Source organism: Struthio camelus, chromosome 12 (genome assembly GCF_040807025.1).
Source record: "Struthio camelus isolate bStrCam1 chromosome 12, bStrCam1.hap1, whole genome shotgun sequence".
In the NCBI taxonomy this organism is placed as follows: Eukaryota; Metazoa; Chordata; class Aves; order Struthioniformes; family Struthionidae; genus Struthio; species Struthio camelus.
Window position 1 is genome coordinate 13,191,099 of NC_090953.1, and position 14,766 is coordinate 13,205,864.

The 14,766-nt window shown below is 38.2% G+C and overlaps 1 protein-coding gene across 3 annotated transcripts in view; it reads left to right on the forward strand.

Moving 5' to 3' along the window:
• The window catches only part of FBN1 (fibrillin 1), a 164,082-nt gene that overhangs the window by 15,654 nt on the left and 133,662 nt on the right, over window positions 1-14,766 (forward strand). For all 3 annotated transcript variants that reach the window (XR_011143704.1, XM_068958240.1, XM_068958242.1), the window contains exons 3-5: window positions 722-820; window positions 8,262-8,357; window positions 9,963-10,058. Coding sequence is in view for 2 of the 3 variants with exons in the window: in XM_068958240.1 (XP_068814341.1) it covers window positions 722-820; window positions 8,262-8,357; window positions 9,963-10,058 (291 nt within the window). In the remaining variant the exon portion in view is untranslated. The remainder of the gene's footprint in view (window positions 1-721; window positions 821-8,261; window positions 8,358-9,962; window positions 10,059-14,766) is intronic.

The following is a 14,766-nucleotide window of genomic DNA, read 5'->3' on the forward strand; positions in this document are numbered from 1 at the left end:
TCTCATCCATACGTTCTGTTTAAATCTGTGGTGTAGGGATCCAAGGGGTGCTTGGATTCTTGGAGTGAGTAGCTGTGGAGTACGTTCATCTGTTTAAGTACATGGAAGGAGGCAACAGCATTGGGCCAGCAAATACATTTGCAGTGCTTGTTTGAACCATATGCCTGAAATATGTATGTAGGGATATAAGTATATGTATACATAGATCATATTGCTATGTATGTGTTTTATGTGTAATGGTACATTGTACCAGAAGCAATTGTTTGAGACACTTTTCCTGAGGGTGATAAAACCATCTCCAAAGATACCAAGGCAACGTACTGTCAGATGGGAAATGCTACACTGTTCCGTATGTCTGCGGTGCAGAGATAGAGGGAGTATGGTAATGTCATCTCGGTGCCATCCTTCTTCCAAGAGCGCTTTGGTAAAATGGACCACATTTTCCCATTTCAAAGGAAATCTCCCTACATATCTAGTTTTGCCGGTGGCACATTCCCAGGCCTTTTAGTAAGACCGTGACGGTCTAGATTTTAGTTGTCGCCTGTAGAGGTACGCAGATGAAAAGAAGGAAGAAACTCTTTTGGAATCTGTTGTATACAACTTAATGAGTTTGTAGGTATTCATTTCATGGTACTGAGTGGTTATTTTCTATCAGGTGTTTTTTTTTTGTGTGTTTGGATTTTATAAACATATTTTAAAGGCATGTATGTTTTATTTATAGCGATCTGCAGACATTCCTGCGGGGATGGATTTTGCTCTAGACCAAACATGTGCACATGCCCAAATGGTCAGATAGCCCCCTCCTGTGGTTCAAAATCAAGTAAGTATTTCTTCTGTGTCTTTACGTTGCTCTTTTGAGTCTGTGAAGCTAGTTAGGTATGTAGCTAGTTCTCCAGTCAATATGTAAGACAAATAACCTCTGAGTCACCAGACATACTTTACCACAGGAAAGAAAGCCTAGTCTCCTATGACGAAAACTGAAGAATGACTCAGAAACTAGCTACTGGAGACATTCTTTTGGGCCACATTAAAACCAAATTAGTTTTATTGGAAGCTATGTTTATTTGCCAGTTTGTAACACTTATTCCAGTATTCCTTTACTTTCTGGAAAATCCTTTATCTCTAGTCAACACTAGACATGCACACATATGCAGCATAAAATTTGTAATGATAGAGAGGTCACTATTGGCAATTGAATTTAAATTGCTTTGTAGTTCCATTATCATTTTTACAGTTACTAGGCCACACTATACCCTCATTATACATACATAGGCCTACTGGTTTCAAATGAGTTAACTAGATAGCATTTCCCTGCCAGGCTCAGTATGCATCTTCTGAATCTAACACTTCTGTAGGTGTTAGAGATACAGAATTGGTCAAGATTTTTTTCAGTGGAACAGTTTTTCATCAAAAAAAATTCAGATGCTTTGGAAACGAGACTTTTCAGAGAGATGACATTTCCTAGAAACGTTTGGAGTGGAGATTTTCAAGAAAGGTTCCGCAGATCCAGAATAAAATAATTAAGATGAAAATCAGTCCATGAACTGAACAGTTCAATGGTTAATCATGGGAATGGTGTCTGATCTGAAGTAGGATCTTGCTTGAAGTAGTTTATATCTAAGATGTCAACTGTAATCTCTGCTGTGTTCTCATTTGAGTGTGGTCCTTAGAATATGAAAGATTATGATTTTGTGTAAAATGGGAAATTTCTGAATTTGGGAAGAATTTGGGAGGAGGAAGGAAACTGTGTCCCACAAATGCCTGAAAGTGTCTGGACAACATATTAACTGAAGTCAATGGCAGATGCACTCAGCTGAGGTCTGTAATACTGTTTTACCTGTTTGCTTTGCAAAGCCTTCATCTTTCTGAATATCTTTTCAGACTCAGTGTGTGGTCTGCTTACCCCTTATATTTTACCTTGCCATTTTATTGCTTTCCTAGATGAGAGAATTTTCCTGTATAACTGACTGTTTAAGCTTGTGGCTTTAGCATCCTTTTCATGCAATAACAGTGGAAAAACAATAACAACTGTGGAATGTAATGGAATGGCATGTACTAAAATGGTAAATATTGTTCTTTGTAGTTCAGCCCCTTTCTCAAGCTCCTGTGATGTCTGTTAGGGAGAGGCCTGCACAAGGAGGGTATGGAGCATGGAGCTCCCAGAGAGTACTGGAAAGAGGAAGGTTGCAAGACGCTGGACAAATGTGTGTGTTGTTGCATGCCTGCCTGGGTTTACAGCTACCGTTTTACCAGGTGCATATGCGTTAATCCTGTAAGCCAGTACAAGGAAGCATGACCTTCTCCCAAGTCTCCTTTAGGGTACAGAATGAGATCTGTATCCCTACATCTGTTACATGTTTTTGCACCTTTGTAAAAGCCAGGAATGCCTGGAGCTTAGTATTACCTCATTTTTTTTCCTTAGGCCACACTGAAGTATTTCTTGAGTCAAGAATTAAAAGAAAAAAAGAATATGAGTAAAAAATGAAGTTTTTCTTGCAGTTCTTTTTCTGGTATATCCTCCCATTGATATCCATACTTTTAGCCTCATTGGGATTGCATGCACAGATGAATGGGCCCAGCGATTTTGCTACAGTTTTTAATCAAGCAACTTTTAAGGTCCATATGTCTTAGTTATTGCAGTTGTCGACAGTTACTTTTTATAGATGATATTCTACCCATCAGTCTCTCTTAAAGCAGTGCTGACGTTTTCTTTACACCATCATACAGGTTGGCTGCTTTATAATGTTGCTTTTCTGTATGCCGTAGAAGTATGAGCACTTACCAAAACATTTAGCAGTTGGCTTAAAAAATACTGTTTATATCTCGTTTAATCAGTGCAGTAGTTCAAGATACGTACTGTGTGTGTGGTCACATCACCTTTATTTATTAAAACAAACCAATTCTGAAAGGAAAAGTGTCTTGAGTTGTTGTAGCGCGAAAAGACTCTACTGCCTCTGTACACTCTTGTGTAATAACTTTTATGACCCAGCACCTCATTAGGACTTTTAGAACATACACTTTCTGTAAGTCATTTGCTCTGTTGGCACTGTAGACAAAACCCATGAATATATATTTACACAATAGACCACAATGGTTTAGATCTGCTATTAAGAAACAAAGGAAACATAAACATAAAAAATACTGTTTGACATCAAAGGGTTACTGTCAGCTCCCATTGACAACAATTAATATTTTGTCAGAATATGCATTTATAAACCAAAGACTAATGTGAGAGTTGTACCTCTGTTAGGGTATTTGAGAATGTCAGTTTTAAAAGAGTAACTTTTAAAATTTAAATATTTCAGTTTAGTAACCTGAAATGGGAACTTACCATGAAGAAAAATGAAATGAAGGCTGTACACTTTCATTATCCGAATGAGTAGGTCAAAAAGGGAATGCTGAAGCTGGGATTTAAATAAGATGCTGCAACGCTTGCTGAAGCTTCACTTACATGAGTGATTCCATGGATTTCAGGCAGATTTTTTTTTTTTTTTTTTATCTGAGTCAGGATGCCAGCTTGAGTAAAGACAGCACAGACTAGCCTTTACGGTACCATTACTGGCAATAGTAGAAGCACGCATTTGTTCATATATGAGTGTAATCGCAGTACTTCAGACTGTATCTAACCCAGAAAAGAGAAAACCCAGAATTAGGACCAGTGCTCAATCCATGAGACTTCCTGTTAAGGAGTCTAGACTTCTAGTAGGAGACAAGTTTCAGGGCTGATCATTTGGCATGCTTCACAGCAGATCCCCAAACACCCTGCAGGCCAAATGCAGCACTCAAGGATTTGGTAAATACAGAAGTCAACTGTCCTTCAAGAGAGAAGCGTTATAGTTTGGATGCCAGTTATGGGAATACATACAGCACATCTGTATCACAGAGCTTGCTTGCATTTATCTCAAGGCTTTGTAAGTCCATTCCATACCAATTTTTTAATACGTATTGTAACAAAAGAGGAAAAAAATTGTGCTGAAGTAATACAAAATATCAAATTAAAAGGGGATGATACCAAATCATCATGCTAGTATAATTATCAGAGTGCTTAAGTCATGTCAAATGATCTGTCATTTCTTTATATCCTGTGTAGCAATCTGGGTATTGCCATAGTTTTGTTTGGTGTTCAGCCTCAGAAAGTGAGATTATAGCAACATACCGAAATTGGAGATCTTGTCCTGATTATTGGCGCATAGATTATTGCCAATTGTCTTTCCGTGAGCACAGGGACATGCCATTGCTGCTCAGGTTTACACAAGTTTCGTTACGTTTAAAATACAAATAGCAGATAGATACAGGTGGAAATACCAGACTTCTCAGAATTAAATACGTGGCTCCTGATTCACCAGATAATTTGAGTGATCTTTTGGATATTTTAACCTATGTTGATACTTGGTACTTAAGGAATTAGTAGTTGGCCCAGGTTTTATAGCATGTACAACCGTAGGCAGAAACCAAACTTAGGATAGCTCTTACGGACTAGTTGTCTGCTGGAGTCAAATGATTAATGCAGAGCGCTCATGTAGGTTAGAGAGCAAAACAAACCCTTCAATTTTGATTCTTATGAAGGTCAATTGTTGGGACTTTTCTGGTTACGAATCAGCTTTAGGAAGCTGATTTGTGGTTGAAAAGATTAACTAGTGGTTTTCTCATAAAAGATGTGTGTAACATCATTGAACTTGCTGGTTGGTTAGTGGTTATTTCTGTGTAATTCTTGAATTTTTGAGTATGCTTACAGTGTGATTGGAGATACGATTGCCACATGTGTAGGCATACCCCAAGTAGCTTTGGTGCGTTTGTAGCTCTGAAGTTAGTTGCAGGTGCATGGACTGCCGTGCAGGGTCGCTCTCCAAGCACGTCCTGAGAGGGGGATTGTCCACCCCTTCTTGAGTCTACTCTAACGGGGCTGCTCAGTTGTTTTGTCCCAATCAATGAGATAGATTATGGGTACTTTGGCATTACCTGAGCCATCGCACTGAAGTCTTCCTCCAGGAATTGTGTGGGCACTGTGGGTGCAGCAGTTCGGGTGCTCGGGGTCAACTCCAGACTTGGGGCAGTGTGGGAGTTGTATGCTCACAGTCCAGAGCTCAGCCCTGTCTTTTTTTTCTGCTACTGTTGGAGATGCTAGAAGCTCTTAAATTTTTATATGTTTCCAGAGTTTTTCAGGCTACCACAGGCTTTCTCAGTAGTGTGCAGCCGGCAGTGAGGCAGCGTTCTCTGTTGCAGTGGATGCAGCCCGTGGTTTACAGCCCAGCTCTAGCTGTGATCTCCTGAGTCAGTTGGTCGGCAAAGGAAACACGCTCAGCATCTGGGATGTGATGAGACTATCATTCCTTGTTTACAGCTGCTGGCAGGCAAACCCCTGCGTAATGCACGGCCTGGGCTGGAAGTGTTTCCTCTGCAGTGGCACAGATTTCTGTGAGCAGAGACCCAGCCTTTTCTCCTGGTGCCCTGTGCCTGCTCCTACCAAGTGCTTCTTTTCCTGAGGAGCTGGAGATACTGCTGGTTTGCTTTTTTCCCGTGATAGTTGCAGACTCTCATATTTTATAGTTTGTAGCTGCTTGAATAGTCAGCGTATGTGTTACCTCTGAACTGCTTTTGGACGTTTCATGAGCTGTACTGGTGTGAGGGTATGCTCTGTAGGATGAGGTTTTTATTCAGTTTTGTTGAGAATTTATTAGGAAAGCCAGGAACTGTTATGCTTAACTGTGCAACTTACAGTTTCACTTAGTTAAACAATACATTGTCCACACAGATATGTGGAGATGTGTTTGATCTTGTTGACTCTTTTGCAGGTTTGTAAAGCTAAGTTCCTGCAGCTACTCCTGTTTTGACTTCAGACGTTTCAAATGCAGACTGTTTATAAATTGGACCTGAAAGAGAACAATAATTTATTCAGAATAATAATTTATTAATATTGTTAACATTTCCTATGCATGCCTAGATGAGGCAAATCTAAATGAACGGCTTTACCAGTCTTAAAGTAATTATTGTGCTATTTCCTTAAGTCTCAGTCAATCTGATACCTTGGAACAGGTTATTTTATTTACTGGAATATCTTCACTGAAATTAATGGAAGTTGTTGATGTAACTGAGAACAGACTCTGGACCTATATTAGTATACTAATTTTCAAAAATGCAATCTTAAAATCGTCATCCAAGCTGCAGACAGCATTTGCATGTGTTTCTATAAACTTCTGGAAGGCTATTATTTCAGAATAGTGAGTATGTTTTTGGAAATAATATTTTCAGAATTCCCCCAAAAGAGGACAGAAAGCAAATAACTAGCTTACTGATTGTGTGTCGCTGATTTTGTTGCTTAGCAGTAAGGGAGAAAGCTCACTGATTTGAATGGTTCATTTTAATAATGGTGATTGGATATCCCAGCAATCTCCCATAATGATTTTGCTTCAAAAAAGAGAAAGAAATATTTCACCTTGGAAAAGTTCCTTTGAGAAGCAGTAAGACAAATTATGGAAACTTTTTTTTAGAGTTATGTATAAAACCATTCCTTATCCCAAAATGGGGAAATATACTGTGCTTTCACTTGAACAAATAATATGAAAATCATCATATAAGCTACTGTTAACCTTTTTATCTCAAATGTAGTTCAAACTATTTAAATGGCTTTGGTCTTCATGTGGGAATGGAAATTAGCTCTTGGCATAGCTTTCTCTAATTGAAATCAGTTTGTGGTTTTTAAGTTCCTTCCCTGCTTGACAGATGATATCATTTCCTATGCTTTTTGTAATCCCCTCTGTTTTTCTAAGATTGTAGAAAGCTAAGTTGAACTACACATTTTAAAGTAACTATACACCTTTTTCTGACCTACTTAGGACATTGTCCAAAAGTCTTCACCAGATATTCATTGTGTATTTGCAGAGAATTTTACTTTTTGTTGAGGAATGTTAGTACATTTTTGTTGCCTGAAGTACTGAAGTACATCCAAAGTAGAACAAAGTTGTATCATAACCATTAGACACATAAGAAATGTAAGATAGAGATTTTACTTCTGTAATTGAAGAACTAAGCGTACCAGTGTTTTAAATACCAGGCTGTTTTAAATCCTTTCTCTAATTACATATTTAACTTCTATTCTTTCGATTCATATTGCTATAGATGGCAATAAAGTTAAAATTACTATTTCTGCTCAAAATTGTCAATGGAATTTTTTTTTTATACTTTTGAAATGTAACAAGTCAAATGATGTTTAAGGGCTTTGTGCAACATCAGAAATTTGGTGGTTGACGTCCCACCTGTTAGTAACAGGCTGCGGTGGCAATGCAGTTTGTAATTTTTCAGTCCTGAGCAATTTCAGACAGCATGGTGTAGGTATCCAGCACTCCATGGCCATCTACTAAAACACTATCTGGGGAGGAGCCTTTCATGTGATCCCTGTTAAGAGAAAGCCGTTTCCCAGCTGTGCACTCGAGTGCTGGCCCCAGTTAGCAGGTGGGTCGGACACAGGAGTGGCGAGGAGGACGGAATCGGGACACCCAGCCGCATCTCTACAGATGAAGAGCCAGACACATTTTAAGTTGTTCCTGACATCTAGTTAAAAAACATTTAATTTGTCCTTATTACCAGAAGAATGCAGCACAGGCTTTTATGCTTCCCTAGCACAGGACTTGGATTGCATTTTCATTATTAACCAGCAGGGGAAGGGCTCCTCAGCCCCAAGCCCAGCTGCCAAGGGCAGCTTTGCCTGGCGATGAGGTGAACCCGTAGATGGTGTGCGGAAAGAAATGGTCCAGCTATTTTTTTTCTTTTCACACAGGAAATCCTAGCCAGGCAGGTCATCATCTGCTACTGCATATGTTGGCAGGAACGGGCCACATCCTGGAGCTTTGTTATTCCTATTGCCTTACCTTTAATGCTTCCAGTCCTCATTGCCCAGATGATAAGACCCTGGTGGTTCTTGGTGGTATCCACCAGAGGTTTAGTACTTTTCCCTTGCTGATGGCCTGTTCTCCCTGTTGCAAACTAGGAGACAAATGCTGCAGATTTATACTTATATGAAATGCCATTGACTTCAGTAAATAAGGGTGATACCAAATTCTTATCCCATCTGCTGTTTTCCTTAGGAACTGAATCAATACTGTTTTCTGAACTGACATTTTAAATATCTATCCTAAAATACCCATCTTCTGTTTCTAGTACTGCTTTCTGGTTCACAGAATCACCCCCTAAAAAATTCCTTAGCAGATAGTTAATTGTTCCTGACTGGTTTGGTTTAGCTGAGCAAAGTATTTTTTCCTTTCAAGTACAACACTGTAACATCCGGTGCATGAATGGAGGTAGCTGTAGTGATGACCATTGCCTCTGTCAGAAGGGATATACAGGAACGCACTGTGGACAGCGTAAGTAAATTTGATTAATACAGATACTGTGAGATGTAAAGTTAGATAACTCTGGGATGTGTGGATTGGACACCTTTTAACGCTAAGTTTCAGCTAATGTTGAACTTGTACTTGGTCAGGTACAATGGAATTTTACAGGAAAACACATGACTTTGTAGTATGAGTGCTGAGTGAATTCGTTCTAATCAGGACTGTTAAAATAAACATCAAGTGAATTCATAATAATTGGATATAACCTGATCCTTTAGTTCTCACACTGCCATAACTCCCATTGACCTCCAGGGCTTTACACTCACTGGAGCAATGGGCCCTAAATTTAGTATTTGCATGGGATTCAGTTTTCATCTCATAGGCAGTATTAAGCTTTTTAATACAAAACCTTATTTTAATTTCAGGGATTTGTTGCAAAGTTAGTTAGTACGCTTGAGGAATTTTACTCATGTTGTCTTGTTAAGAGTCGATTGACAAATTTTTGATTTCCTCAATCAATCTAGAGCCAACAGCATTCCTGGATCCACTGCTTTAAACCTTTCCCAGCCTGATCTCAATGGTCTCTTGCTCTTCTTGTCTGGAATGCTGTGAAGAAACTCAAATTTAAGGATGTACATACTGCTTTTGAACTAAAGCTGTTGTGTTGCTATCTAGTGAACTGTTGGTCCAACAGAGAAAATGTTCTTAGCTTATTTAATGAAAACCTTTTGTGCTCTGTCAAAGTCAGTGGCACACTTGGCATGAATTTCAGTAGGACCAGGAATTTTCCCTAATAATTTGAAAGAGGATCATATAGTGAAAGAATTAAGAATTATATTTCTGTCCTGTCTGTGAAATACTGAGTGGATAAAATAGGATCGGGGAAGCCTTCTTTATACTCAAGTGAGTATGAGACACAGCAAAGCATAACGTTATTCAATGAGCATCAAGTTGTACTAAAACCTGTTTGTTTCATGTGAATGTTACCTTTTGTAATGATTTCTGAGAGAAACTCGCTTTTGGAGTTTCTTATGCAGAAAAGTGGGTCCTGTGTCTGGTGACAGTGTCATACAGAGGCAAAATATCTTGGATTAACTTAGTGAAATGAAATTAATTACATTAATTCTGACTATCTTAGTTGGTAACTTTAATTATTAATCATCAACAAAAAGCCCTTTAAAATTGGATTGTTTTTCCAGAAGGGTAGAGGAGCAGATACATTTTTAAATTTGCTCCTGAATAGGGAAAATTTTTGAAGATCTGGAAATGAAATTTTTGTCTACACCTTATATCTGTAATCTGTACTATTTCTTTTCATTTTTTTGTTAAAAGTTGGAGAGAGATGTTCATTTGAATTCATTGAATTGTCTAGTCATCCCAAAGAGAAAGAGTCTGGGAGGTCAGAAAAGCTGTAATTGTTACTGTGTTTATATTATAGTCCCCTAAAAAGATGAATTCATTCTGCTTGCACCATGAAATTGCAAAAGATCACAAGTGTATTCGGAAAAATAAAGTAGCTTGTCCTGCTATGTTTATGGTTTCTACCGGTGTACCTGAGGTAGTCAAATATGTATAAGTTTATGTCTTTCTGGAAGTAACTCAATGAAGATTACTTTTGCCTTCTCTCTGATGCAGCTGTCTGTGAAAACGGATGTCTAAATGGAGGGCGATGTGTGGCTCCTAACCGATGTGCTTGCACATATGGCTTTACTGGACCCCAGTGTGAAAGAGGTATGTGCCCTAAAACAGTGAAAAAATTGGTGGTCCATCTTGCTTAGTACTAACTTGAAAATACCAATGATATGACATTTAAATATTAATGTTTTATTATTGTCTACAAATAAGGTAAAACAGAGTTAAGGTTCTTGTAGAATGCGATGTACGGATTCTTGATTGAAAGCAAAACTTCAGTCTGAGAGAACCGTGGAGATCTTAGTTATGGAATACTGTGATTAAAACTGTAAGTCTTGTGCATTGTCCACTGAGATATTTTAAGTAGTTCAAACTATTGGTGAAATATTTTTGAAGGTTAGAATCCTGCTTGGGCTCTCACCACCAGAGAGGAGTCTAAGCAATGGAAAACCGTTAACTATCATAGATTGAAAGTCCTAACTTTGAAGAGAATAAAAGTTTTATAGGTAAAGGAATTACTGCAAATTACTGTAACGGCTTTGAATTTCTGGCAACGACTGCTTGTTCTCCATGGGTAAAAGGGTTTGAGCTTTTCAGTCTGCTGAAGTACTGTAATCTGCAAGTTTGTTCAGTGCTGCTTTTACATTATCTGATCTGGGACCCGTTTGACTCCACTTGATTAGAACTGGTTTCAAGGCTGGAGTCTGTTAAGAGCGTCAGTCCTGTCTCCTGTCTTGCTTCTCTTCTTGGGTGGAGTGAGAAAGGGGGTAGCACAAAGCTGTTAAAGCCAAGTCATCCCATCAGGGAATCTCAGGCATGTTACTGAGCACAACTGAGGTGGAAATCTTTAATCTCTGTGTCTCTTCTACGAGCAGTTTTTCTTAGAACATGTTTGATTCTACAGTTATCCATAAAAGAGAAAATGGAGATGAATGAGCCGTAGTATTTGATTGATGCTCACTCCAATGTTTAGGCCAAATGATAGTCTCATCTTCCTAGAAAACCTCTGAAATTTGGTCTCTTTCACAGAGATTTCCTGCAGCCTCTGTACCTCACTGAGCTGATGTGTTCCCCTCCTCTAAAAAGGGTGTGGTGTTTTTTTGGTCTCTGAATCACATTATACCATCAAAAAAACTTTTTCTGAAGATAACTTTTCAAGTATGAACTAGTGTTGATCTTAATTGGAATAACTTGCATTGTTCAGCACATGCACCTGTGGTCATTAGGGAGTTGTCTGGCTACATATGACTTTACACATATGTCAGCTAAGTAAGAGGTCTGTATTTTGAATCTAGCTCTGGAACGTTATGCGGATTTGTGACGTTCCCTGGTGGGCTTCTGAGGTATATGTGGATGAATGTTATTCAGTAAACAGATTGACAAGATTCATGTCTTGTAGAGTAAAACTGTATCTTTGCTTAAAAAAAAAGAGTATCTTTGAGCATGGAGGGGAAAAAGGAAATTACTCAAGAGAAATAGTCTGGTAAACTATCCCATTTCGGGGAGAAGCAGGAGAGGGAGATTGTTTTGAAAACATCGTTTCTGGATATAAGTGTAATGTGAAAGGGAGTGATATGGTTTTGTGGCATGCGCATTCTCCATGTGTTTGGCCGTGGTTTGACTTCTAGATTATGCCATGCCACAAACTGACAGTGATGTAAGTAATTTACTACTGCCTATCATGCAGTGCTTTTCTCTACTAATAGTTAAGGTTACTGAGTGTTTTTGGCAAGTATGTCACAGGCCAAGGAATATTCCAGCTCTTACTGCAAATGTTGTATCTTAGAACAGCCTTGAATAGAACAATGTTGAGGCAACCACATTCATGGGGATCCTTCTAATAATCTGATATTGAAAACAATGAAAATGATCCAAATTGTTATTGAAAAGTTTGAGCCAGTTTCTTAAGTCCAGAGGCATACTATGTGGTTCTGTCTGCTGTTCTAAGTAATACTTTCCCCTGTATTTAGCCCATATTTGTAATAAAAATTAGCAAGAATGGCATAACCTCAGTAAAATGCTGACTGAATGATCATCAGTGAAGATCTGCAAGAATATATGTAGCTCAGTATCTTCAAATACATTTAAAATCAAAGCACTTACCTGGTGAAAGACCTGCTGCTTTCATGGTGCAACAAACTCCATCCAAGTCTGTGGCATGAGTGTCTTTTTTTATTTATTCAGTCATTCTTTCAGAGAGTAGCTGCTGGCCTTGGACAGTTACAGCACACAGATTGCTTTTTGTGTGGCTTACTAGAAGTGTTAATGATGGTATAAACCACTCCAAAGATGAGCAAAAGGAATTTTTAGATTCATTATTATCAGCAGAGTTCGTCTGCATATTCTGGTAACGTGTGCCATGTCACCAGTGAGTGAGAGAGAAATACTTCGTCAAAGCTGGATTGAGAGCTGTGGTATGGTCAAAGTAGTCTTACGCCTAAATCTTTAACTCCTACGCTGTTGTGTATGGTGTTTGGCACCTTTCCAGGGTGGGGGAAGCCTCCTGGGCATACTGTCAAGTGTATGCAGGTGTATCATAAACACAACAGACCTAGTATTTCTTTAGGATAATGTTCATCAAAAAGCTAAACAGCAAAAGCATAGTGGAATTGGAAAGGCTTCCTACAGCAATTTAAGACAGATTTAAAATACATAGTCCAGAGAGGAAAATACTTCATGGATTCTGGCTCAGTTAAAAATATTTGAGCTTCTAGGATTCATTCTGAAAGGCACTGAGTTCTCAGGCCTGATCCGGTGATAGGCTTTGACATGCATTTAACTTCAAACTTGAGATGTTAATATACTTAAAATTAAGCAAATGTTTAAGGGCCTTGTTGAATTTTGGCCCGACGTTTCGGAGTTTAATACTGAGATGTGCACTGAGCTTTAAGCATATTGTTTAGTCGTATTACTATTGTGAAAAGAAATCATAGATAATGGAAAATTAGGATGCAAACAAAACAAAATTTCTTCTGCTGGTTAAGAACTGGGTGCTGTCGTTTACACCATTCAACTTTTAGCACTGAAGTTAGTAATATAAGTTGCTTATAATACGAGCATGTAACTTCCATGTAGGGCTGCTGAAGAGATTCAGAGCAGGGGCTTAGCTTAGCTTCCTCTGAGGACAATTCGGAACATCAACAGTTCTTTTTATTGTCTGTAAAAGAGCCTGGGGGATCAATGATAATAGATGTCCACGTTTGGGTCATGTGGAACCATCCCTATGCAATGCACTTTGTGAAAGTCCAGAGAAAAAAGCATGTTAGAAATTCAGGGAGATCAGACATCCCTGTTAGATCTGATAGAACTAGGTCCTCCAAAATAGTACATAAAAGCTATCTTGACTCTTTGAGTCTGGACTTGGGATGACTATACTTTAATAAGGTGAGTTCTATTAAATACAAAGTTGTACATTGTTGTTATCCTTATATTCCAAAAATGCAGTGAAGTGCTTTACTTTTTCCTGTCTGGATCCATTTAGAGGAACACAGTGGAAGCTTAGAATGTGTTACAGCCCTGTTTGTTTATTTGAATGCTTGTGACAACATCAGGGGCTCAATCCTGCTGCATTTTGGAGTTTCGCCATTGGCTTCACATAGGAGAACTAGGCCTGATGTAGTTCAAATATTAAAAATATACTGTGTGTGGATTTTTTTTCTTTTTTTCTGGACTCAGAATATGAGCAAATGAATGCTTTTTCTTCAGAGTTGTTTCTGTACTGCTCTCTTCATGGCAGGAATTTTTGCATAATTTTTAATTATATTTGGCCATTATTAAAAGTTCCCAGAATTAATGCCATATGTAAAAATATCTTTCTCAGAGCGTCTCTGTGAAAGTGTAACCACTGAAAGTGGTTGAGAGTGGTGTAGTACTGTGTATATTTTTTTCTTTCTAAATATTACAATGGGTCAAATGTTTTCACAAAGAAGACACTGCACCCCTTAGTGTGCCCCGTCTCTGGTATTTAGTCTAAATGGAAAGTAAATAACAAAGTGTAGATAGCAGTAAAAGTATGTTCCCAAAGCCTTATGTTGCATTTAAAGTAGTATTGCAGCATATGGTAGCTGGCAAACATTTGACTAAACTTGATTTTTGTAGCTGTCTTCCAAGAAACACATCTGTTGACATAGACATGTAGTTTCTGCAGCCCTGTAACATGAATGTAAGTACAGTGTTATAGCAGCACACTATAGGATGGCTAGGCTTGAAGGCTTGGAATAAGTATTCTTGCACACCATTTTTTCCCTCTGAATACGTAACTTAATTATGAAAAATTGCTTCAGGCTGACATTTAACAAATTCAGTCGCAGAGTGACGTTTTGCTTTTTTTTAAAGTAATTGGAATACATACATGTTGTCGCCCTAATGTCTTTGAGTTTGAAAACAAAAATTCAGTAAAAATTTGGTGCTTTGGAGTATTTTTTCTGTGAAAGAGACTGAGCTAAATGGATTAGAAATTTTTTTTATTTCTAAAACTGAAGCTGCTGGGGAAGTTAGTCTATGCAGAATTACTATGTGTGATTTAAGATGGATTATAATACTTTGCAATATAATCAATAGATCTCTGGATCTGAACTCAGTACTAAACTCAGTCTGTTATTTAATGCCAAAAAGCATTTTAGGGTCTTGCGTATGTGAAGGTTTTATCCGTTGTTCTGTTCCTTGCAAATACACAGCTATCTAACCAGTCATATATCATTTTTTCTATGCTTTGTGCATTTCAACATATCACATAGCATGTTTTAAAATGTTTCTTCGGATACATGCTTGAAGCTTAGTCAAGATCCATAAATGATTCAGGACATAT